The sequence below is a fragment of the Ranitomeya imitator genome, chromosome 4 (genome assembly GCF_032444005.1).
Source record: "Ranitomeya imitator isolate aRanImi1 chromosome 4, aRanImi1.pri, whole genome shotgun sequence".
Classification (NCBI taxonomy): Eukaryota; Metazoa; Chordata; class Amphibia; order Anura; family Dendrobatidae; genus Ranitomeya; species Ranitomeya imitator.
The window spans coordinates 301,837,262-301,862,919 of record NC_091285.1 but is presented as its reverse complement, the minus strand read 5'-3'; the positions used below and the strand labels follow the sequence as shown (position 1 = coordinate 301,862,919).

The 25,658-nt window shown below is 42.8% G+C and overlaps 1 protein-coding gene across 1 annotated transcript in view; it reads left to right on the top strand.

Moving 5' to 3' along the window:
- LOC138676010 (uncharacterized) overlaps nt 1-25,658 on the top strand; it is a 106,186-nt gene that overhangs the window by 68,411 nt on the left and 12,117 nt on the right. Inside the window, exon 11 of the mRNA XM_069764801.1 lies at nt 14,444-14,630. Within this exon, the coding sequence (XP_069620902.1) occupies nt 14,444-14,630 (187 nt within the window). The remainder of the gene's footprint in view (nt 1-14,443; nt 14,631-25,658) is intronic.

Sequence of the window (25,658 nt, the reverse complement as noted above, 5' to 3'; positions counted from 1 at the left end):
CATGCCATGATTTTGGGTTTAAAATGAAACAACAGCAATGCAATTGACGTGTAGACCTCAGGTTTAATTAAAGGAGTTGAACAAACATTTTCTGTGATACATTTCGGAATTGCAACTATTTTTCTACAAAGCCTCCTCATTTCAGGGGCTCAAAAGTAAAATGTTACCATATATAAAGTTTTCATTTTTAATACTTTATAGAGAATCCTTTGCAGGCAATAACTGTCTGAAGCCTGAAAGCCTTGGTCATCACCAAACTCTGGGTTTCCTCCTTAGTGATGCTTTGCTAGGTCTTTACTGCAACTGACTTTGGTTGCTGCTTGTTTGTAGGTCTTTCTGCCTTAAGTTTAGTCTTCAGCATGTGAAATGCTTGCTCAATGGGATTAAGATCTGATGACTGACTTGGCCGTTGCTGAATATTTCACTTCTTTGCTTTAAAAACTCCTGGATTGCAGCATGTTTTGGGTCATTATCCGTCTGTGTTGTGAAGCGCCGAGCAATCAACCTTGCTGCATTTGGTTGAATCTGAACAGAAACCCTCTGTATACCCTCTGTATTTGCTCGCATGAAGTCTTCTCTGTCCTCCATAGTACACGCCTGTGCAAGGTAAGATTGCCTTGTGCAGGCATATACTACGGAGGACAGAGAATGAACTTCAATCCAATATTGCAGCCAGTATGCAGCCAGCGGGTAAGGAAAGGGTGAATCAAACACCCGAAAACCCCGCCCCTATGGCTGAAGATTGTTCCCTCCAAATTCAGGTGACAGAGTCCCTTTAACCTGCTTCACTAGATTAATGAGGAAATAGCCCATACAGCCCACTAAAAAGCATTTCAAATAATTGTCTGATTACTTTTGGCCCCCTTTAAAAAGAGGCAGCTACACATTAAAGAGCTGTAGTTCCTAAACCTTTACTCCTAATTAAGGTGCGAATGTTCTCAAATTAAAGCTGAGAGCCTGCACTTAAAGCCCAAACGGATTAAATAACTGTATCTGTGTCTAGCTAAATGGCTTAATTACCAAAACTTGTCACTATCTAAGTATTTCTGGACTTAACTGTATCTAAAAAATGTACATCGGAATGAAGCCTAGAGTCAAGTGTCCTCTTGAGCACCCCTAAGTGAAATGTATGCAGCAATTTACATGACATGAAATTGCTCTATCCTCTTTTTCCGTTTATTGGCGAGTAATTGCATATTGGCGTGCAAGAACTTCATAGTCCCAGAACATCCTAACCTCAATCTTCATAATAGGATAACATGAAATGACGGTGCTCAGGTACTCATTGAAATATGTGTTATCATATGGGCATATATACAGAAGAGATATAGTGCAGGGCTGATTTTTGACCACTGCATTGCTGCATAATCAATCCAATGGCAGCACATTGACTTTGATTAAGTTTACTACAAGACAATTTTTAATCTTTGTTGAACAATTATCTCCTGTGAAAATCAGGGCCGCAAATGGACTGAATAGTGTGAAAAAAGAGAATAATTACTTACATTGCACTTAATGGAGGAACTATTATGGCTGAAGTTCATTTTTTTAGCAATTGAGTATAACAAATTAACATTTAAAAGATGGTTTTGGGTGCAGTTGGTGGCGTATAATAAAACCGTAGTAATAGTTTTGAGTGACTAATCTGGTGCACTGTCATCTCAGGTTAGAGGACTGAAACATACAAAATCTTATGTAAATATTTCTTCTTTTTCTTACATTTTATTAAGCCTAGATCAGAATAAATGTATCACCACATAGTATATTGCATTAGATTTGTGTCCGTAGAACTCAAGAGTACTGCTGGGAAATAGGGAGGAGACTAAGGAAGGAGGGGCACAACTAATATAATGAACAGTGTTGGAGGAACAAGGGGGTGGAGCCTGGCCAATTCTACTAGGCATAATACACTAGTAATATGCTACTCATGGACATTAAACACTATGATCTACTAAGGAGAATACACCAGAGTGCAACATAGCTGAGGTAGGCCTAGTAGGCACTACCTATTAGAGGTTTGTTTTTCCGGTTATATGCTTCTAAGTTTAACCCCTTCCCGACCTTTGACGCCACGTAGGCGTCATGAAAGTGGGTGCCAATCCGACCCTGCAGGCCGGGTGAAAGGGTTAACTCCCATTTCACCTGATCTGCAGGGACAGGGGGAGTGGTAGTTTAGCCCAGGGGGGGTGGCTTCACCCCCTCGTGGCTACGATCGCTCTGATTGGCTGTTGAAAGTGAAACTGCCAATCAGAGCGATTTGTAATATTTCACCTATTATAACGGGTGAAATATTACAATCCAGCCATGGCTGATGCTGCAATATCATCGGCCATGGCTGGAAATACTAATGTGCCCCCACCCCACCGATCGCCCCCCCAGCCCCCCGATCTGCCCGGTACACTGCTCCGGCTCCCCTCTGTCCTGTGCTCCGCTCCCCCCGTGCTCTTGTCCGCTCCCCCCGTGCTTCAATCACCCCCCCGTGCTCCGACCACCCCCCCTGCACTCCGATCCACCCCCCTCCGTGCTCCGTTCCACCCCCCGTGCTCCGTTCCACCCCCCCGTGCTCCGTTCTACCCCCCCGTGCTCCGATTCACCTCCCCCATGCTCCGATCCCCCCCCCCCGTGCTCCCCCCCTACCCTATCATACTTACCGATCCTGCCGGGGTCCGTCCGTCTTCTCCCCGGGCGCCGCCATCTTCCAAAATGGCGGGCGCATGCGCAGTGCGCCCGCCGAATCTGCCTGCCGGCAGATTCGTTCCAAAGTGCATTTTGATCACTGAGATATAATCTATCTCAGTGATCAAAATAAAAAAAATAATAAATGACCTTTGTCACCCCCATAGGTAGGGACAATAAAAAAAAATAAAGAATTTTTTTTTTCCCACTAATGTTAGAATAGGGTTAGGGTTAGGGGTAGGGTTAGGGTTAGGGGTAAGGTTAGGGCTAGGGTTAGGGCTAGGGTTAGGGCTAGGGTTAGGGGTAGGGTTAGGGTTAGGGCTAGGGTTAGGGGTAGGGCTAGGGTTAGGGCTAGGGTTAGGGCTAGGGTTAGGGCTAGGGTTAGGGGTAGGGGTAGGGTTAGGGTTTCGGTATGTGCACACGTATTCTGGTCCTCTGCGGATTTTTCTGCTGCGGAATTGATAAATACGCAGTGCTAAACCGCTGCGGATTTATGGCGGATTTACCGCGTTTTTTCTGCGCATTTCACTGTGGTTTTACAGCTGCGATTTTCTATTTGAGCAGTTGTAGAACCGCTGCGGAATCCGCACAAAGAAGTGACATGCTGCGGAATGTAAACCGCTGCGTTTCCGTGCAGTTTTTCCGCAGCGTGTGTACAACGATTTTTGTTTCCCATAGGTTTACATTGAACTGTAAACTCATGGGAAACTGCTGCGGATCCGCAGCGTTTTCCGCAGCGTGTGCACATACCTTTAGAATTAGGCCATGTGCACACGGTGCGGATTTGGCTGCGGATCCGCAGTGGATTGGCCGCTGCGGATTCGCAGCAGTGTTCAATCAGGTGTACAGTACCATGTAAACATATGGAAACCAAATCCGCTGTGCCCATGGTGCGGAAAATACCGCGCGGGAACGCTGCATTGTATTTTCCGCAGCATGTCAATTCTTTGTGCGGATTCCGCAGCGTTTTACACCTGTTCCTCAATAGGAATCCGCAGGTGAAATCCACACAAAAAACACTGGAAATCCGCGGAAAATCTTTTAAAAAATGATGCTGAAAAATCTCACACGAATCCGCAACGTGGGCACATAACCTTAGGGTTAGGGTTGGAATTAGGGTTGTGATTAGGGGTGTGTTGTGGTTAGGGTTGTGATTAGGGTTATGGCTACAGTTGGGATTAGGGTTAGGGGTGTGTTGGGGTTAGGGTTAGGGCTGTGATTAGGGTTATGGCTACAGTTGGGATTAGGGTTAGGGATCTGTTGGAGTTAGGGTTAGGGTTAGGGCTGTGATTAGGGTTATGGCTACAGTTGGAATAAGGGTTGTGGTTAGGGTTAGGGGTGTGTTGGGGTTAGGGTTGTGGTTAGGGGTGTGTTGGGGTTAGGGTTGTGATTAGGGTTATGGCTACAGTTGGAATTAGGGTTAGGGGTGTGTTGGGGTTAGTGTTGGAGGTAGAATTGAGGGGTTACCACTGTTTAGGCACATCAGGGGTCTCCAAACGCAACATGGCGCCACCATTGATTCCAGCCAATCTCGTATTCAAAAAGTCAAATGGTGCTCCCTCAATTCCGAGCCCTGACGTGTGCCCAAACAGTGGTTTACCCCCACATATGGGGTACCAGCATACTCAGGATAAACTGCGCAACAATTACTGGGGTCCAATTTCTCCTGTTACCCTTGTGAAAATAAAAAAATGCTTGCTAAAACATCATTTTTGAGGAAAGAAAAATGATTTATTATTTTCACGGCTCTACGTTGTAAACGTCTGTGAAGCACTTGGGGGTTCAAAGTGCTCACCACATATCTAGATAAGTTCCTTGGGGGGGTCTAGTTTCTAAAATGGGGTCACTTGTGGGGGGTTTCTACTGTTTAGGCACACCAGGGGCTCTGCAAACGCAACGTGACGCCCGCAGACCATACCATCAAAGTCTGCATTTCAAAAGTCACTACTTCCCTTCTGAGCCCCGACGTGTGCCCAAACAGTGGTTTACCTCCACACATGGGGGTATCAGCGTACTCGGGAGAAACTGAACAACAACTTTTGGGGTCCAATTTCTCCTGTAACCCTTGGGAAGATAACAAATTCTGGGCTAAATAATTATTTTTGAGGAAAGAAAACGTATTTATTATTTTCACGGCTCTGCATTATATACTTCTATGAAGCACTTGGGGGTTCAAAGTGCTCACCACACATCTAGATAAGTTCCTTTCGGGGTCTAGTTTCCAAAATGGGGTCACTTGTGGGGGGTTTCTACTGTTTAGCCACATCAGGGGCTCTGCAAACGCAACGTGACGCCCGCAGAGCATTCCATCAAAGTCTGCATTTCAAAACGTCACTACTTCAATTCCGAGCCCCGGCATGTGCCCAAACAGTAGTTTACCCCCACATATGGGGTATCACCGTACTCAGGAGAAACTGGACAACAAATATTGGGGTCAAATTTCTCCTGTTACCCTTGGGAAAATTAAAAAATTCTGGGCTAAATAATTATTTTTGAGGAAAGAAAACGTATTTATTATTTTCACGGCTCTGCATTATAAACTTCTGTGAAGCACTTGGGGGTTCAAAGTGCTCACCACACATCTAGATAAGTTCCTTTCGGGGTCTAGTTTCCAAAATGGGGTCACTTGTGGGGGGTTTCTACTGTTTAGCCACATCAGGGGCTCTGCAAACGCAACGTGACGCCCACAGAGCATTCCATCAAAGTCTGCATTTCAAAACGTCACTACTTCACTTCCGAGCCCCGGCATGTGCCCAAACAGTGGTTTACCCCCACATATGGGGTATCAGCGTACTCAGGAGAAACTGGACAACAACTTTTGGGGTCAAATTTCTCCTGATACCCTTGGGAAAATAAAAAATTGCAGGCTAAAAGATCATTTTTGAGAAAATAATTTTTTTTTTTTATTTTCATGGCTCTGCGTTATAAACTTCTGTGAAGCACTTGGGGGTTCAAAGTCCTCACCACACATCTAGATTAGTTCCTTTGGTGGACTAGTTTCCAAAATGGGGTCATTTCTGGGGGATCTCCAATGTTTAGGCACACAGGGGCTCTCCAAACGTGACATGGTGTCCGCTAATGATTGGAGCTAATTTTCCATTTAAAAAGCCAAATGGCGTCCCTTCCCTTCCGAGCCCTGCCGTGCGCCCAAACAGTGGTTTACCCCCACATATGGGGTATCAGCGTACTCAGGACAAACTGGACAACAACATTTGGGGTCCAATTTCTCCTATTACCCTTGGCAAAATAGGAAATTCCAGGCTAAAAAATCATTTTTGAGGAAAGAAAAATTATTTTTTATTTTCATGGCTCTGCGTTATAAACTTCTGTGAAGCACCTGGGGGTTTAAAGTGCTCAATATGCATCTAGATAAGTTCCTTGGGGGGTCTAGTTTCCAAAATGGGGTCACTTGTGGGGGAGCTCCAATGTTTAGGCACACGGGGGCTCTCCAAACGCGACATGGTGTCCGCTAACAATTGGAGCTAATTTTCCATTCAAAAAGTCAAATGGCGCGCCTTCCCTTCCGAGCCCTGCCGAGTGCCCAAACAGTGGTTTACCCCCACATATGAGGTATCGGTGTACTCAGGAGAAAGTGCCCAACAAATTTTATGATCCATTTTATCCTATTGCCCATGTGAAAATGAAAAAATTGAGGCGAAAAGAAATTTTTTGTGAAAAAAAAGTACTTTTTCATTTTTACAGATCAATTTGTGAAGCACCTGAGGGTTTAAAGTGCTCACTAGGCATCTAAATAAGTTCCTTGGGGGGTCTAGTTTCCAAAATGGGGTCACTTGTGGGGGAGCGCCAATGTTTAGGCACACAGGAGCTTTCCAAACGCGACATGGTGTCCGCTAAAGAGTGGAGCCAATTTTTGATTCAAAAAGTCAAATGGCGCTCCTTCCCTTCCAAGCCCTGCCGTGCGCCCAAACAGTGGTTTACCCCCACATATGAGGTATCAGCGTACTCAGGACAAATTGGACAACAACTTTCGTGGTTCAGTTTCTCCTTCTACCATTGGGAAAATAAAAAAATTGTTGCTAAAAGATAATTTTTGTGACTAAAAAGTTAAATGTTCATTTTTTCCTTCCATGTTGCTTCTGCTGCTGTGAAGCACCTGAAGGGTTAATAAACTTCTTGAATGTGGTTTTGAGTACCTTGAGGGGTGCAGTTTTTAGAATGGTGTCACTTTTGGGTATTTTCAGCCATATAGACCCCTCAAACTGACTTCAAATGTGAGGTGGTCCCTAAAAAAATGGTTTTGTAAATTTCGTTGTAAAAATGAGAAATCGCTGGTCAAATTTTAACCCTTATAACTTCCTAGCAAAAAAAAAATTTTGTTTCCAAAATTGTGCTAATGTAAAGTAAACATGTGGGAAATGTTATTTTTTAACTATTTTGTGTCACATAACTCTCTGGTTTAACAGAATAAAAATTCAAAATGTGAAAATTGCGAAATTTTCAAAATTTTCGCCAAATTTCCGTTTTTATCACAAATAAACGCATAATTTATTGACCTAAATTTACCACTAACATGAAGCCCAATATGTCACGAAAAAACAGTCTCAGAACTGCTAGGATCCGTTGAAGCGTTCCTGAGTTATTACCTCATAAAGGGACACTGGTCAGAATTGCAAAAAACGGCAAGGTCTTTAAGGTCAAAATAGGCTGGGTCATGAAGGGGTTAAGTTTCCATGATGAATTTTTGGTGCTGTATATTTTAGCTGCACAAACAACTTGTTAGGCATCTAGTCAGGTGAATCCTCAAAGCCACAGGTCAGGGTGGACACACGGATCCTGGGCATCACCACAGCATACTGTCAGGCACGTGGTATGATGACAACTTAAATAACTGGCAATGTAAATGGCAGACAAACGGATAATGCAGGACACGCTGGAGGCCACGGAACCAGGACGACAGTAGGAACACGGTAGGTCTGAAGCAGGCACACAAGTCTAGGTAATGCGAACAGTCTCTAATAACAGTTCAAGATGTTCACAGCAGGGAGTGGGTTAAACGGCAGCAGGTGCAGGTATTGCAAACAGACTTCAATAACAGTTCAAGATGTTCACAGCAGGGAGTGGGTTAAACGGCAGCAGGTGCAGGTATTGCAAACAGACTTCAATAATAGTTCAAGAAGCTTAAAGCAAGGTATGAGTTAACCTGCCGGAATGATGAGTGTTCACAGAAGTCTGAGGAGACAACAAGAAATGAGGACTTGGATAGGCAGAGTTCAAACACACGTCTGGTGGACACAGCTCTAGTTTAATGCTTGGACACAGGGGTGTGTCCAATGGGCCATAAAAAGCCTTGGCAGATGATGTCATAGAGGCATACCGGGCCACTTGTAAAATCCGACGTTGAGCACTGCAGAGTTCAGTAGTGTTAGGCTGCCATCACACTAGCAGTATTTGGCCAGTATTTTACATCAGTATTTGTAAGCCAAAACCAGGAGTGGAACAATTAGAGGAAAGGTATAATAGAAACATATGCACCACTTCTGTATATATCACTGACTCCTGGTTTTGGCTTACAAATACTGATGTAAAATACTGACCAAATACTGCTAGTGTGACGGCAGCCTTAAGGGAAGGAGTCGGAGCCTGCTAAGCCAAAACAGGAGCGCAACACAACTCCAGCAAAGTGGATGAGATTAAGAGAAATCTCATGTCGACTGTGCTTGTTATTTACGCTGCATAAACTGACCTGCAGTACGTTTTTCTGCAACATGTAAATTTCTCTTGCGGGTACACTGAATTTTATTTGCAGATTTTCCCTATAGAATTGCATTAGATGTAAAAAAATACATGTACATGTTTATTGCGTTTCTGCAAAAGAATAGAACTAAAAACTCATGTAATCTACACGACTGTGTCAATGAAGTTTTTGTCAAAGCCAAATACCAGAAAGCAAAAAAAAAGCAACTTCATTTAAAGCTTGACATACCAAAAAGAGATGAAAATTTTTAGTGTCAAAAACACCATAAAAACGCATGTAAAAAAACACGCTCAAAAACACAATGAAAAAAAAATGCACGTAATCTAATTTAGTTAATAGGTGCAAAAATGATGCAGAAAATCTGCAACATCAAAAACTAATAAAGGTGGAAATGTAGCCTAAAGTTTAGGGAATGTAGTAGGTTTCAGTATATATATATATATATATATATATATATATATATATATATATATTATTTTTTTACTCTATTAGGTCAGTTTTTGTCAAGGACTGTGACAGCCTGTGTTATCTGGTAGTTTTTTTGAGTCCTCCCTCTCACATCCTGGTGATTACCATACAGAAAAAATCAGTACTGATGAGAGCTCTATACATATGTATGTATGTGACATCCGTGTATCTGTTTGCTGTCCATGTGACACATACCGGAGCCTGGGAAAAGCATTACAGTTCATGCTGATCCTAGGCGCCTCGGTGCTGAAGAAAGCTCTCATTATTGTCGACTGGTCTCTGGGCAGCTCACAGTGAACAGAGTGGGAACGCAGCCTCCGTGACTAGCGGTAACTTCTGTGACATCAGGCCCCAGCAGTGGGCATTCCCTCTGCTGGTTATAAAAATTACATGTGAGCCCACACCATTTTAAAAAAAAAAAAAAAATGTAATTCTTAATTTTACACAGGATGTACAAAGCGGGTGCTGAAAACAGCCCTCAGCAGCCAATGCCTTGGAAGAGTACGCACTGTACCGCTTCTTCCCAGGCGCCATGTCATCCGTGTGTTATCAGTGTGCATGTGAGCAGCATGCATTGTCTGAGCTGCTCAAAAAAACTGACATGTCTGTGGGTTTTTCCAGCAGACACACTGTTTGTGTGATATACCTGACATGTGGGCGCCACCATTGAATGCAATGTATGTCCGTATTTGCAATCCTTAAAAAACGGACGACATACGGACATTAAAAATGGATGAGTGAATGAGGCCTAGTGGTGGGAGTAAAAAAAATATTTGTGCCTGACCAGGACATAGATTCACACCATAAAAATTAAGAAATTTTATGTAATTTTTGCTTAATAGATGTAAGTTTTTTTTTTTTTACAATTTTTAAATTACAAGCTAAAAATAGCACACAGAAAGGTGTTTTTCTGCTATAGATATATTTTTAGATATATGTATGTGATATGCCATAGATGTCTGATATGTGGCAGGCCCATCTTTAAGACATACGCCTTTTGAGAAGTGATACACAGTAATGATCCATCCTTTCCCTTTATATGGAAAAAGATGTGCTTCCAGTAGTTATCTTGCTCTAATGGATGTTCATGTATAAAGTGGCTACTTATACTGCAGTCCACCATTTTTTTCTGAATGCTGAGCAGCTGCTATGATCTAATAAAAGTTTGATAGCATACAGATCTGGTAAAAGGCTGCTGTGATCTGATAAAAGCTTGACAGAACATTCACAAAAACAGGGTGGACAGCAGTGTGAGCAGCCTCTTCTTACCTCAGCGCCTCTGGTATCTTGTGTATTAAATCAGATAGAAGAGGCTGCTTATACTGCTGTCCACCCTGTCTATCTGGTCTAATATACAAAATACAAGGGGTGCTGATATAATAATAATCTTTATTTTTATATAGCGCTAATATATTCCGCAGCGCTTTACAGGTATTATCATCGCTGTCCCCAATGGGGCTCACAATCTAAGTTCTCTATCAGTATGTCTTTGGAGGAAACCCATGCAAACGCAGGGAGAACATACAAACTCCTTGCAGATGTTGTCCTTGGTGGGATTTGAACCCAGGACTCCAGCGCTTCAAGACTGCAGTGCTAACCACTGAGCCACCGTGCTGCCCTATGGCTGTTCACCCTTTCTAACATCAGCGCCCCTGGTATTTTCTATATTAGAGCAGTTAGACAGTGTGGACAGCAGTATGATCAGCCTCTTCTAACATTAGCACCACTGGTATTTTTTATGTTAGATCAGATAGGCAGGGTTGACAGCAGTATGAGCAGCCACTTCTAACCTCAGTACCCGCATGGGGCGCATCCTATATTTGATAAGTTATCTTTCATATTGGTTCCTATTGACTGGATTTAATATAGGATGAGTTTATGTGTTAGTGATAATTTGCATATGCATCTAGTAGTCTGGTAGCATACCCAGCAGATTTATTGAATAAGCAAATTATGCTGCATTAAGGTCAAAGATCATAAAACAGTGTATTGGCCTTGTATTTACCATTTCCTGTGCCATTACAAATTTGGAACAACTGTATACGGTGAAACCCAAAGGTTATTACTCTAATGGGTCTGTTTATTATTTTGGCTTGGATTGTTTATATTTGTTTTTTGGTTGTTTTTTTTTTTTTTTACCATCTTTTTGTTTTTTTCATCTCTGTTATTTATATTATTATATTATTAACATAGGGCGAGATAGGACAGTGAGGGACAGCCTACGTTTGAGTGGAGGCGCCAAAAAATCGTACATTTAGGGTGCCAACCTCCACAGCAAGGCAGGAGATAGATAAGGTCTATCATAGGGTATACGCTAGACCTTGGTCAATACATTTTTGGGCTATATTTTTGCCATAAAACCACTGGGAAGGTGTTTTTTTAAAATATTTGTAAATAAAATTATTTTTATAGGGAATTCATGTTCACCATATTGTTAAAATTCTTGTTCATAAATACAAAAATTAACCTCAGTATCCCCCTGGTATTTTCTATATTCGATCAAATAGACATGGCGAACAGCGGTATGATCAGCTTCTTCTTACCTCAGCACCGCTGGTATTTTCTATATTCGATCAAATAGACATGGCGAACAGCGGTATGATCAGCTTCTTCTTACCTCAGCACCGCTGGTATTTTCTATATTAGATCAGATAGACATGGCGAACAGCGGTATGATCAGCTTCTTCTTACCTCAGCACCGCTGGTATTTTCTATATTAGATCAGATAGACATGGCGAACAGCGGTATGATCAGCTTCTTCTTACCTCAGCACCGCTGGTATTTTCTATATTAGATCAGATAGACATGGCGAATAGCGGTATGATCAGCTTCTTCTTACCTCAGCACCGCTGGTATTTTCTATATTCGATCAAATAGACATGGCGAACAGCGGTATGATCAGCTTCTTCTTACCTCAGCACCGCTGGTATTTTCTATATTCGATCAAATAGACATGGCGAACAGCGGTATGATCAGCTTCTTCTTACCTCAGCACCGCTGGTATTTTCTATATTAGATCAAATAGACATGGCGAACAGCGGTATGATCAGCTTCTTCTTACCTCAGCACCGCTGGTATTTTCTATATTAGATCAGATAGACATGGCGAACAGCGGTATGATCAGCTTCTTCTTACCTCAGCACCGCTGGTATTTTCTATATTAGATCAAATAGACATGGCGAACAGCGGTATGATCAGCTTCTTCTTACCTCAGCACCGCTGGTATTTTCTATATTAGATCAGATAGACATGGTGAACAGCGGTATGATCAGCTTCTTCTTACCTCAGCACCGCTGGTATTTTCTATATTAGATCAAATAGACATGGCGAACAGCGGTATGATCAGCTTCTTCTTACCTCAGCACCGCTGGTATTTTCTATATTAGATCAAATAGACATGGCGAACAGCGGTATGATCAGCTTCTTCTTACCTCAGCACCGCTGGTATTTTCTATATTAGATCAGATAGACATGGCAAACAGCGGTATGATCAGCTTCTTCTTACCTCAGCACCGCTGGTATTTTCTATATTCGATCAAATAGACATGGCGAACAGCGGTATGATCAGCTTCTTCTTACCTCAGCACCGCTGGTATTTTCTATATTAGATCAAATAGACATGGCGAACAGCGGTATGATCGGCTTCTTCTTACCTCAGCACCGCTGGTATTTTCTATATTAGATCAGATAGACATGGCGAACAGCGGTATGATCAGCTTCTTCTTACCTCAGCACCGCTGGTATTTTCTATATTAGATCAGATAGACATGGCAAACAGCGGTATGATCAGCTTCTTCTTACCTCAGCACCGCTGGTATTTTCTATATTCGATCAAATAGACATGGCGAACAGCGGTATGATCAGCTTCTTCTTACCTCAGCACCGCTGGTATTTTCTATATTAGATCAAATAGACATGGCGAACAGCGGTATGATCAGCTTCTTCTTACCTCAGCACCGCTGGTATTTTCTATATTAGATCAGATAGACATGGTGAACAGCGGTATGATCGGCTTCTTCTTACCTCAGCACCGCTGGTATTTTCTATATTCGATCAGATAGACATGGCGAACAGTGGTATGATCAGCTTCTTCTAACCTCAGCAGCCCTGGTATTTTCTATATTAGATCAGATAGACAGGGTGGGCAGCAGTATGAGCAGCTTCTTCTAACTTCAGCAGCCCTGGTATTTTTTATATTACATCAGATAGACAGGGTTGACGGAAATATGAGCAGCCTCTTCTAACCAAAGTACCAATGATATTACCAGTATTAGAAGATCAAGATATCCACTGGGAGCACAGCTTCCTACACATTAAAATTTCTACTGCACATGCTCACAAGCACCTTTGCTATTAACATTTAAAGACTAGTGATGAGCGAATATACTCGTTATTTGAGATTTCCCGAGCACGCTTAGGTGTCCTCTGAGTATTTTTTAGTGCTCAGAGAATTAGTTTTTTTTCGCGGCAGCTGAATGATTTACATCTGTTAGCCAGCATAAGTACATGTGGGGATTCCCTAGCAACCAGGCAACCCCCACATGTACTTATGCTGGCTAACAGATGTAAATCATTCAGCTGCGGCAAGAAAAACTGAATCTCCGAGCACTAAAAATACTCAGAGGACCCCCGAGCGTGCTCGAGAAATCTCGAGTAATGAGTATATTCGCTCATCACTATTAAAGACAGGTTTGTCAGTGTTAAAAACAGCCATTTTGATGCCCTAACGATTTACCTTTATAAAAAAAAGTGATATGCTTATAAAAAAGTCCCCTGTAACAATGGACTTCATGGTAGCAGGCAGTGCACATATGAACCAACCTCTCAATTCAGCTTTTTAAAAATTAAAGACAACATCTAGCATTCCCTTGACACTAATTTTCAAGCATCAAAGAGTTTTGCTCTGGACAGTTAAAGTGAACCTGTCACCTGAATTTGGCGGGACTGGTTTTGGGTCATATGGGCGGAGTTTTTGGGTGTTTGATTCACCCTTTCCTTACCCGCTGTCTGCATGCTGGCTGCAATATTGGATTGAAGTTCACTCTCTGTCCTCCGTAGTACACGCCTGTGCAAGGCAAGATTACCTTGCGCAGGCGTGTACTATGGAGGACAGAGAATGAACTTCAATCTAATATTGCAGCCAGCATGCAGACAGCGGGTAAGGAAAGGGTGAATCAAACACCCAAAAACTCCGCCCATATGACCCAAAACCAGTCCCGCCAATTTCAGGTGACAGAGTCCCTTTAAAAAAAAAAAAAAAGGTGTGTGACAAACTACGGAACAACTAATTTATTATAATATAATTTATTATAATGTATGCCTTCAGTATGCATCACAAGAGCTGCCCTAAGGTGTGCAATTCAGTATTTTTAGTACTAAACATGTAAAGATGGCTGTGGTGCAGGTGGACATCCTAGTACATAGATATTGAGAGTCATCTGTATGTGGTATCAGTGTCTTCTGGCTCCCTATTCTAATTAGGGTAATTTAATATAGCAGTTTAGAAAACCATACAATACAGGATAATAAAAATATAACATTTTTAGGTAAAAAAAATTCTGATTTTATTAACTGTTTCCCCAGCTCCCGCTCTCATCTCATTGTGATTTTTACACTGAATGGCATAGACACCATCTCAGGCGTTGCTTCAAGCTCTACACTTACTCTGTGCGACCTGGCTGGATCTGAACGTATATCGAAGACAGAGGCTACCGGCCAGCGATTGGTGGAGGCGGCTGCGATCAACAAGTCTCTCACCGCACTGGGACAGGTAAAAGTATACACAATTCACGGTGATGAAATGTGCACCCTGCTATGTTCTCTTCGCATCAAGCAGCTGAACGCCTGCTATTGCTTCTCTTACTCTGACAAATAGTGCCACCTAGTCTCAGGCCTGGCCGCCTGCATCTCCTCCAGACGGCGGAGGTGGTGAGGAAATTAATGAGTGACCATGTAAGATTTGACGCCATGTTCCTATATATTCTCATGATCCATCTCTAATCGAGGGAGATTTCTACTGGCTAATGGACAACAAAAGGTTTTCTGCACATTAGCCAACCATTCTCTGATGTGCAATAGAAGGTACATTGTGTTCTTCAGCAGGGTCATAGCAGATATCTAGCCAGCAAATCAAATAGAAAATCCTACGCTCGCTCTCATTGCTTTTTATTATGTCTTCACAAGTCAATTCACTCGGATGAATCATATCAGCCTTTCTGCTCAGGGTTGTCCCAGTCGTGGTTTTCCCTGCCAGAAGGCATTTAACAGCTTCAATTGTTTCAGCACATCAGTGAACTTGGAGAAGCCGTAGCAGTAACATTTCTGCTAGGCTATTGCGGTGGGAATCGGCAAATAAAAATAGAAAAAAAGGAGAAAAATACAGCTATTTAAAATAAGCGGGGGTTATTTTCTGTGTAAGTCTCAGTAAAAGGTTATTCCCATCTCTGCCATTCATGGCCGAGATGGGAATAGTTGCTTCTAGGTCTCAGCTACCAGAGGCGGTGTGTAAAAAAAGCCAATTGTAGCCAGGTTGATTGTGTAACCGCCATAGCAATAAATGGGAGTTAGGGACCCATACGCAATACACAGCTGTGTTGGGTCGGCAGCTATGCCTTTTGACTCCTCCATAACTTAAAGTGCAAAATCTGCCGAGCGTTTCTATGTTCTCTACAAGAGAGCTGTTCCTAGACTTCTAACTGTGGCTTATCTCACCGAAAACAAAAGGATCAGCACTCCCAAGGCGGACATGCCGAATCGTTCTCTCCCCCAACATCATCTATTGGGAACGAGTCTAATTCGTATGGGGGCCTTATGACTATTGGCCGAGACCACTGATATTGCTGGGTATGGCCTACGTCAGTCTAATGTGGATGGAAGTCTTTACAGCAATAGTTTAGCACACGGAGCTGTAAACCACTTCTGTATCTCACCATTTAGATCTATACGATTATATTAACAATGAAGCTGCACTCGGCTGTTTTTATAACCCCAGTTATTCCTATCACAACCATGAAAGTCAGACAGAGATGAGAGAAAACCTTTGAAGACATTGCAAGTAACTAAGCAAGCTTACCTATTATTGTACTGTAGGTTTACCAAACTAGGCCAACTAAAAAGTGTTGTAAATGTAGACTATGCGGATTCACACTCTAAAACATTTTCAGAAAGCATAATCCATCTTTTGCCAGGTCAAACACTTTGCTACAAAGATTACTCCCCTAGATGTTGCTGTTGATAGATACAGCAGCATCTAGATCGGGGTGTCAAACTGCATTCCTCGAGGGCTGCAAACAGGTCATGTTTTCAGGATTTCCTTGTACTGCACAGGTGATAATTTAATCACCAACTCATTATTTGTGTAGGTGATTAAGTTATCACCAAAGGGGATATAATTAAGCACACCAGTAGCGCTTCAGTAACTGTGAATCCTGCAGCGGATACAAGTACAGTGCCACCCTTCTGTATTAGTAGCTATAAACAGGTATATATATAAAAATAATCCGCGCTGGGTTCTCCAGTTTTGTGACCACTAAATACCTCCAAAAAACAATAAATATTTGCACCTTTTATATGACAATAAAAAACTATTAAAAAATAATAAGTTTGTGCTGTGTTTTAAAATAACTCCACCGTGGAGCACAACATTACCATAAGGAAATTCTGTGGATATTATCGACTATACCGCACTAGGTAAAAAATCAATTTATTATCTCGCTCAGAATTTCCTTATGGTAATGTTGTGCTCCACGGTGGAGCTATTTTAAAACACAGCACAAACTTATTATTTTTTAATAGTTTTTTATTGTCATATAAAAGGTGCAAATATTTATTGTTTTTTGGAGGTATTTAGTGGTCACAAAACTGGAGAACCCAGCGCGGATTATTTTTATATATATACCTGATTAAATTATCACCCCTGATCTAGATGGTTATCAAGCGGAAGTTGCTCACTCTTTAACCCCATTGGTATCCCATGATTGCGGCATGACATGAAGGCAATTAATGGCATTGGCCTTGGGATCTGCCAGCTAGGGTGGCCTGTTAGACTTTGCCATGAGCAGGACCTAACATGCTGTTTCTGTGTAACAGACATGGTTAATGCACTGCAGTAGAGATTTCAGACCTCCAATCAAATTGAAAATGCTAAATCAAAAAAATGTTTTGCCACTAAAAAAAGGGGAGTTATGTAAAACCCCCAAAAAATTTAGGCATATCTGGCATCCAGCGGCCAGAGCTGCACATCTCCATTATCTGTATAGTGGCCACAGCTGGGTATTGCATATCCACCCCCTATTCTAATTAATAGTGGACGGATGTGCAGGACCTGGCCATGGCTCTTATTCATTGATGAAGCTTTGCAACGGAGCAGTCACAGCCGACACTGGGGAGGGCTGATAGACAGTAGTTTTGGGTTTCTGGTTTCGCACCCCCACCGATCAGACATCGATGACCTATCCTAAAGGTAGTCCAATGTATATAAAGAGCAGCCGACAGCACATCAATATTCGGATGCACGTTCCAATCCAACGACCCAATTGGAGATAAACAGTCCAGCAGAAAAAAGGAACAGCATCCAGTCCGGGTGATGGAAAAAAAAAAAATCACAATACCTTTATTCTGCCATGATGCAACGTTTTGGCCAAAAAAGGTCTTTTTCAAGCATGCTTGAAAAATACCTTTTTTAATAAGGTAAGGCAACTAAGGATTCTGAGAACCCTCTACGCCTTTGCAACTCCCTCTTAAATTCCATGCCGTCAAGTGGAGACCCTCCACCTGAGGATGACGGAATAGTCCTTGAGAATGAAGCTCCGGGCGCGATGGTAACACCCAAGAGTCGGTCACAGACCGCCTTCAGCCATGAGAACCATGGTCTCCTGGGCTAGAATGCGGCAATTAGTATCACCCTTGCCCCCTCTTCCCTGATCTTCCGGAGGATCAGGGGAATTAGACACATTGGAGGAAATGCGTATGCCAAAGAAAATTCCCCCCGGACCTGGAGGGAATATACTCTCTGGCCGATCCGCTGCCCGCAGACACAAACCTCCTGACCTGCCCGTTGTCTCTTGTGGCGAACAGGCCTACAACCCGGATGCCCCATAAGCGCACTATTTCTTTGAAGACCTGCCTGTCCAGTGGCCATTCCCCCAGTGTAAAGAATGCCGATTGAGGTAATCCGACTGAACATTGTGCTCCCCTCTTATGTGGAAAGGAGGTGAGTTTCGGCTAGGGTTAGTATGTCTTCTGCGGTGGTCATCAGTGAGTACGATCTTGTTCCCCCCAGATTTAAATAAGCTACCACTATTACATTGAGTGCACCCACACATGAGAACCCTGCAGAGATGGTAGAAATTGAAGAAGCACATATTTCACTGCCATAAGTTCTTTTAAATTTGAAGAATTTTGAGCTTCCTTGGTAGACCATCTTCTCTGGTCTACCCTGTCTCCCATATGAGCTCCCCACCCCAGGGGGCTGGTGTCAGTCGTAACTATATTGTCAGGTTTTATTTCCCATGGCTCCCCTTTTGACAAATGAAGTGGGTCCAATCACCAGACTAGACCATCGACCGTGGCGACCAACATCCGTAATTTTGCTCCCAGACGGCCTTGCAGCCTCCTTTCTGCTTCGAGTACTTCTCTTTGCAGAGTCCTTCCTGGTGTGGAACTGAGCACACTGAACTCCTGGCATACAAGACCTCAGGGATCCCAGCTGGTGCATAGTGTCTCTTAATGTCAGAACCGGATTGTTCCTTACTTTTCCAGCCTTGCGCATAATGTTTAGTTATTTGTCCCCTGGCAGAAAACACTGCAGAGTCTCTGAATCCAGGAGTATACCAAGGAATCTTTGACAGGTCGAGAGGAGTAGCCTTGATTCTTCTAATTTATTAGCCACCCGAGATCCTGTAGTGATGATATTATACGATTCAGTCGGGTGTTACACAGACTAGTTGACCCCCCAACTACGAGTAAATCATCTAGGTATGGTATGACCAGGGTATCCTGCTCTCTCAGATGGGCCATAACCTCCGCAATTAGTTTAGTAAAATCCCATGGTGCCATAGAAAGATCGAATGACATAGCAGCAAATTGAAAATGTCTATCCTGGTTGCCCATCTGCACCACTATTCTGAGGTATTGTTGGTGGCTCTGGTAAATAGGCAGATGATTGTAAGCATCCTTTAAATCCAGGACTGCCATGAAACACCTGGGAAATAGAAGTTTAGTTGCAGACTTAATGGATTCCATCTTATAGACAAGATATTGCAGGAATTTATGCAACCTTTGTAGATTTATAATGGTTCTAAAAGAACCATCGGGTTTTGATATTAAATATAAGGGAGAGTAAAACCCTTTCCCTTCCTGGCCCCTTGCAACTTCCACCAGGACTCTTTTTTTCTATTAACTGTAGTATCTCCATTTCTAGAGCCCGCTGTTGATCCGGGGAGCTTCACAAGGTTGTTAACAAGAAGGAATTCAGAGGAATCCTCCGAAACTCCAATTTTAACCCGGATGATACAATACCCAGGATCCAGGTGGTGGATATTATATTAGCCCATTGGTCATAAAAATAACTTAATCTACCTCCCACCGGGAGGACGGGGCTAGCGATAATTGCGTTTCCTTTTGGACGCCGAGGCCCCACTGAAGTAAGCACCTCTCTTCTTCTGCACTGCCGGCTCCCTGTCTCGCTCATTATATCTTTTTCGGAAGGATGACCATCTCCAGAAGGCGTTCCTGAAAGCAGGGTTAAGTCATTTAGGGAAACTCTTGTTCCTATCACCCGCTTTTGTGAGGATGTCATCCAGCCCGGGCCCAAACAGGTATTCACCCCGGCATGGAATGGCACTTAATTTTACTCTAGCATGACCATCGCTTTTCTAGCTCTTCAGTTAGAGTGCCAGATGGGCAGCGTTTGACAGGCCTGCAGATCTAGCTGCCAACCGCAGAGAATCAACCAAAGCATCCACTAGGTAAGCTGCCCTTCCACGGATCTGTAAGAGGGAGTCTAATAATTTGTCTCTGGGAACTTTAGAGCGTAATTGTTCCTCCAGCTGGTCTAACCAGACCATACGGACCTAGCGTTGCAGGTACAAGCAATTGCCGACTTGAAGGCTCCAGCCGATTCCCATACGCGTTTAAGGAGCATATCTGCCTTCCTATCAGATGGATCTTTCAGCAGACCCCCATCTTCCAAGGGCAGTACAGATCCTCTTGACGTGGAGGCTACGGCCGCATCCACCTTAGGAATTTTCACCCATTCTGCTAACACATTATCATCGAATGGGTATCTCCGTTTTGCTGTGGAGGGTAAGACTCCTTTATCCTGCTTATCCCATTCTCGCTTAATGAGGTCTTTAACTGAATTGTTTACAGGAAACGGCTTACGACTCCTTTGACTCAAGCCCACAAACATTAGGTCTTGAACTGACTTGGGCTCTTTATTATCCGTGGCCCCCATGGTGGCTCTCACCGACCTCACCAACATGTCCATATTTTCCACAGGGAAACACAGTTTACCTTCCTCATCCGATGATGATGATATTTCAGCGTACTCCAATTGTTGCTCCCCCACTGACGGACTAGATTCTGAGCTCACTCTTTCTATGTTAGCTCTCCCTTTAAGAGAGTTGTTAATTTCCAGAGGAGGGGATCCCGCACATGACATAGGGGCTCCCGCAGGCAGTCGCCCCCGATCGCCTTTGCCGCCAGTCATTCTGGTCCTGGAACGACCACTGACGCTGCACCTGCTGCCCTCGATCTGCTCAGCTGCCTCAGGTTGGTGCTCCATATCCAGTGAGGACATTGTACTGTGCACAAATGCCACAGCACCATGCTGGTCTAAAAGATTCCGGCCATGCCTCATCCCCGGTCTCCCCCGGAAGTACCTACTTTCACTTCCATTTCACGGGCGCTTTAATACTGCCTCTGGAAGTTAGGTGCCGGCTGGCTCCAAGGATGAATGCAGTGAGCTCCTCTGCTTGCGCTGTGTGACCCAGGGTGGCCTCCCCCGAAACCTAGGATTGCAACATCCATCAGACGAGGGGTCACCGTGCAGAGCACCCCCGACGCTGCTTCCGGTGTCCCAGGCTCTGCCGTTAACTCAGATACCACGCAGAGGCTGCTTGGACCCAGGTGAGTCTTTTCCCGCAGGTTCCTATCAGGACAGAAATCCAACTGAGGAGGCAAGGGGGACTGCCCCTCTTTTAACCTGTAGGTTCCTGTCCTGATGGTGGGTGGTTCCCTCTCGGTGGGTGCTGTCATGGCGATAAGAAAATTCAAAATGCTTGCACCTCTAGATGAATTCTTTGAGTGGTTTAATTTACCAACTGGGGTCATTTGTGAGGGTTTCTGCTGTTTTGGTATCTCTGGGGTCTGGAAATGCAGCATGGTGTCCACAATCTATTTCATTTAACCCCTTTACCACCCAAGGGTGGTTTGCATGTTAATGACCGGGCCAATTTTTACAATTCTGACCACTGTCCCTTTATGAGGTTATAACTCTGGAACGCTTCAACGGATCCCAGTGATTTTGACATTGTTTTCTCATGACATATTGTACTTCATGTTAGTGTTAAAATTTCTTTGATATCACCTGCGTTTATTTGTGAAAAAATGGAAATTTGGCGAACATTTTGAAAATTTTGCAATTTTCCAACTTTGAAATTTTATGCCCTTAAATCAAAGAGATATGTCACACAAAAAATACTTAATAAGTAACATTTCCCACATGTCTACTTTACATCAGCACAATTTTGGAACCAAAATTTTTTTTGTTAGGGAGTTATAAGGGTTAAAAGTTGACCAGCAATTTCTCGTTTTTTACAACACCATTTTAATTAGGGACTACGTCACATTTGAAGTCACTTTGAGGGGTTTATATGATACCCAAGTGTGACACCATTCTAAAAACTGCACTCCTCAAGATGCTCAAAACCACATTCAAGAAGTTTATTAACCCTTCAGGTGTTTCACAGGAATTTTTGGACAAACAAATTTACTTTAGCTCCAATTTGTTTTATTTTACCAAGGGTAACAGGAGACATTGGGCCCCAAAAGTTGTTGTACAATTTGTTCTCAGTACGCTGATAACCCATATGTGGGAGTAAACCACTGTTTGGATGCATGGCAGAGCTCAGAGGGGAAGGAGCGCCATTTGACTTTTCAATGCAAAATTGACTGGAATTGAGATAGGACGCCATGTCACGTTTGGAGAGCCCCTGATGTGCCTAAACCTTGAAACCCCCCCAAAAGTGACACCATTTTGGAAAGTAGACCCCTAAGGAACTTATCTAGATGTGTGGTGAGCACTTTGACCCACTAAGTGCTTCACAGAAGTTGATAATGTAGAGCTGTAAAAATAAAAAATCTTTTATTCACAAAAATGATATTTTTGCCCCCAATTTTTTATTTTCCCAAGAGTAACAGGAGAAATTGGACCCCAAAAGTTGTTGTCCAATTTGTCCTGAGTACACTGATACCCCATATGTGGGGGTAAACCTCTGTTTTGGCGCATGGGAGAGCTCGGATGGGAAGGAGAACTGATTTACTTTTCAAATGCAAAATTGGCTGGAATTGAGATCGGACGCCATGTCGCATTTGGAGAGCCCCTGATGTGCTTAAACAGTGGAAACCCCCCAATTCTAACTGAAACCCTAACCCAAACACACCCCTAACCCCAACCCTAACATGCCCCTAACACTAATCCCAACAACATCCCTATACCCAACACACCCCTAACCCTAATACCAACCATAACCCTAACCACACTCCTAACCCTGAAACACCCCTAACCCTAACCAAAGGTCTCACAACACATCTAGACAAGTTCCTTAGGGGCCAAAAAAGATAAAAAATGAAGATATTTTATCAAATACCCCCACCATGCTCAAACCCCAAAGTAGGGGAGTTGCCCAGGGAGATATTTAACTACTATTTGTCACAATGGACACTCCTCAGAATAGAATACAGCAAAAGAGCAAATGGAGTTCAAGTCCATAGATAAATGTCTTTTATTTCACAAAAATAATGACCATAATAGAAAACATACACAAATAATGGTGTTCTCAAGTAAAACCTTATATAAATAATTGCAAGGAAGGTGAATGGTAGCAGAAGATGGAAAACAGACACCTAGTGGGGTAACCTAATGCCCAGTTATTATCTTTTAAAGTGCATAGTGCTGTAAACATAAAGGGCCAAGGACCAAGAGGTGTCATATATAAATCTGTCAAGCTGATATAAGTAATATAAGTGGTATCAGCCCTGCGCACAGACTGAGTGACCAAAATAAGGTCAGTAATGAACCAGCCAGATAAAGGGAACCGCTATAAATCAGTCAAAAATGATCCTTACCCAGATAAGAGGCAGCTAGGATAACCCACCAGGTGGCCCCAACGCCACCTGACGAAGCTGACGCGAAACGCGCGTTGGGGCCACCTGACCGCACAGAACTCTGTCCTATCTAGCTAGAGTGGCCTCCTGTGCTAAATCCTGTTTTTCTGCCTGTGTATGTTTTTTCCTCTCCGACTCACCGCCAATATTTGTGGGGGGCTGTCTATCCTTTGGGAATCTGCTCTGAGGCAAGATAGTATTCCTATTTCCATCTTTAGGGGTATTTAGTCCTCCGGTTGTGACGAGGTGTCTAGGTGTGTTAGGTACACTCCACGGCTACTTCTAGTTGCGGTGTTAAGTTCAGGATAGTGGCCACCTTCTCCAGTGAAAGTTCTCATGCTGCTCCAAGGTCGCCGGATCATAACACACATCTAGATGAGTTCCTTTGGGGGTCTACTTTCCAAAATGGTGTTACTTGTGGGGGGTTTCAATGTTTAGGCACATCAGTGGCTCTCCAAACGCAACATGGCATCCCATCTCAATTCCAGTCAATTTTGCATTTTAAAGTCAAATGGCGCTCCTTCCCTTCCAAGCTCTGCTAAGCGCCCAAACAGTGGTTTACCGCCACATATGGGGTATCAGCATACTCAGGACAAATTGTACAACAACTTTTGCGGTCCAATTTCTTCTCTTACCCTTGGGAAAATAAAAAATTGTGGGCGAAAAGATCATTTTTGTGAAAAAATGATTTTTTATTTTTACGGCTCTGCATTATAAACTTCTGTGAATCACTTAATGGGTCAAAGTGCTCATCACACATCTAGATAAGATCCTTAGGGGTCTACTTTCCAAAATAGTGTCACGTGGGGGGTTTCAATGTTTAGGCACATCAGGGTCTCTCCAAACGCAACATGGCATCCCATCTCTATTCCAGTCAATTTTGCATTGAAAAGTCAAATGGCGCTCCTTCGCTTCCGAGCATTGCCATGCGCCCAAACAGTGGTTTACCCCCACATATGGGGTATCGGCGTACTCAGGACAAATTGTACAAGAACTTTTGGGGTCCATTTTCTCCTGTTACCCTTGGTAAAATAAAACAAATTGGAGCAGAAGTACATTTTTTTGTGAAAAAAAGTTAAATGTTCATTTTTATTTAAACATTCCAAAAATTCCTGTGAAACACCTGAAGGGTTAATAAACTTCTTGAATGTGGTTTTGAGCACCTTGAGGGGTGTAGTTTTTAGAATGGTGTCACACTTGGTTATTTTCCGTCATATAGAGCCCTCAATATGACTTCAAATGAGATGTGGTCCCTAAAAAAAATGGTGTTGTAAAAATGAGAAATTGCTGGTCAATTTTAACCCTTATAACTCCCAGACAAAAAAATGTTGGTTCCAAATGCTGATGTAAAGTACACATGTGGGAAATATTATTTATTAAATATTTTGTGTGACATATCTCTGTGATTTAAGGGCATAAAAATTCAAAGTTGGAAAAATGCAAAATTTTCACAATTTTTGCCAAATTGCCGTTTTTTTCACAAATAAACGCAGGTAATATCAAATAAATTTTACCACTATCATGAAGTACAATATGTCACGAGAAAAAATGTCAGAATCACCGGGATACGTTGAAGCGTTCCAGAGTTATAACCTCATAAAGGAACAGTGGTCAGAATTGTAAAAATTGGCCCGGTCATTAACGTGCAAACCACCCTTGGGGGTAAAGGGGTTAAGTTTGTTTTCATATGAAAAGTTTCATAGTTATATTTAATAATAAAGAGTGCTCAATTGTAAAAGTTTTTTTAATAAATATCAAGGTTGGTCAGCGACTTTGTCCAAGTTTTTTATTTTAAAATAAACATATCACAAATGGGGCATACTGGAATAATATATGTGTGTAAGAGCAGTAAAAAGCATATGGCTCAATGGCCTGCTTTAGATATATAATAACAAAGGATAAAAAAACCTTGAATTAATAAATAATTCAGATAATAAAGTTTGATGCCAACAAAATTACCCCTAAACACAGCATGATGCCCACAAAGTGAATTTCTCCACATTACCCTCCACATGCATGGTATGTCCCTACTGTACCCCATCCAGTAAAGTATTGTGATCTCAACACATAATATAAGGCCCTTTGATCCCCACACAACCCTCCATAAAGTATAATAGGACCCACAGACTCCTCCATACACTATAATGGGCCTCATAGTCCTCTATACAGTATAAAAGACCCCACATAGTCCTCCCTACAGTATAATAGCTCCACATAGTCCTCCATACAAAAAATGGGCCCCACAGTCCTCCATACAGTACAATGGGCCCCACATAGTCCACCATACAGTATAATGGACCCACATAGTCCTCCAGACAGAAAAATGTGCCCCATATAGTCCTAAATAGATTATACTGGCCCCACATAGTTCTCCATACAGTAAAATATGCCCAGCATAGTCCTCCTTACA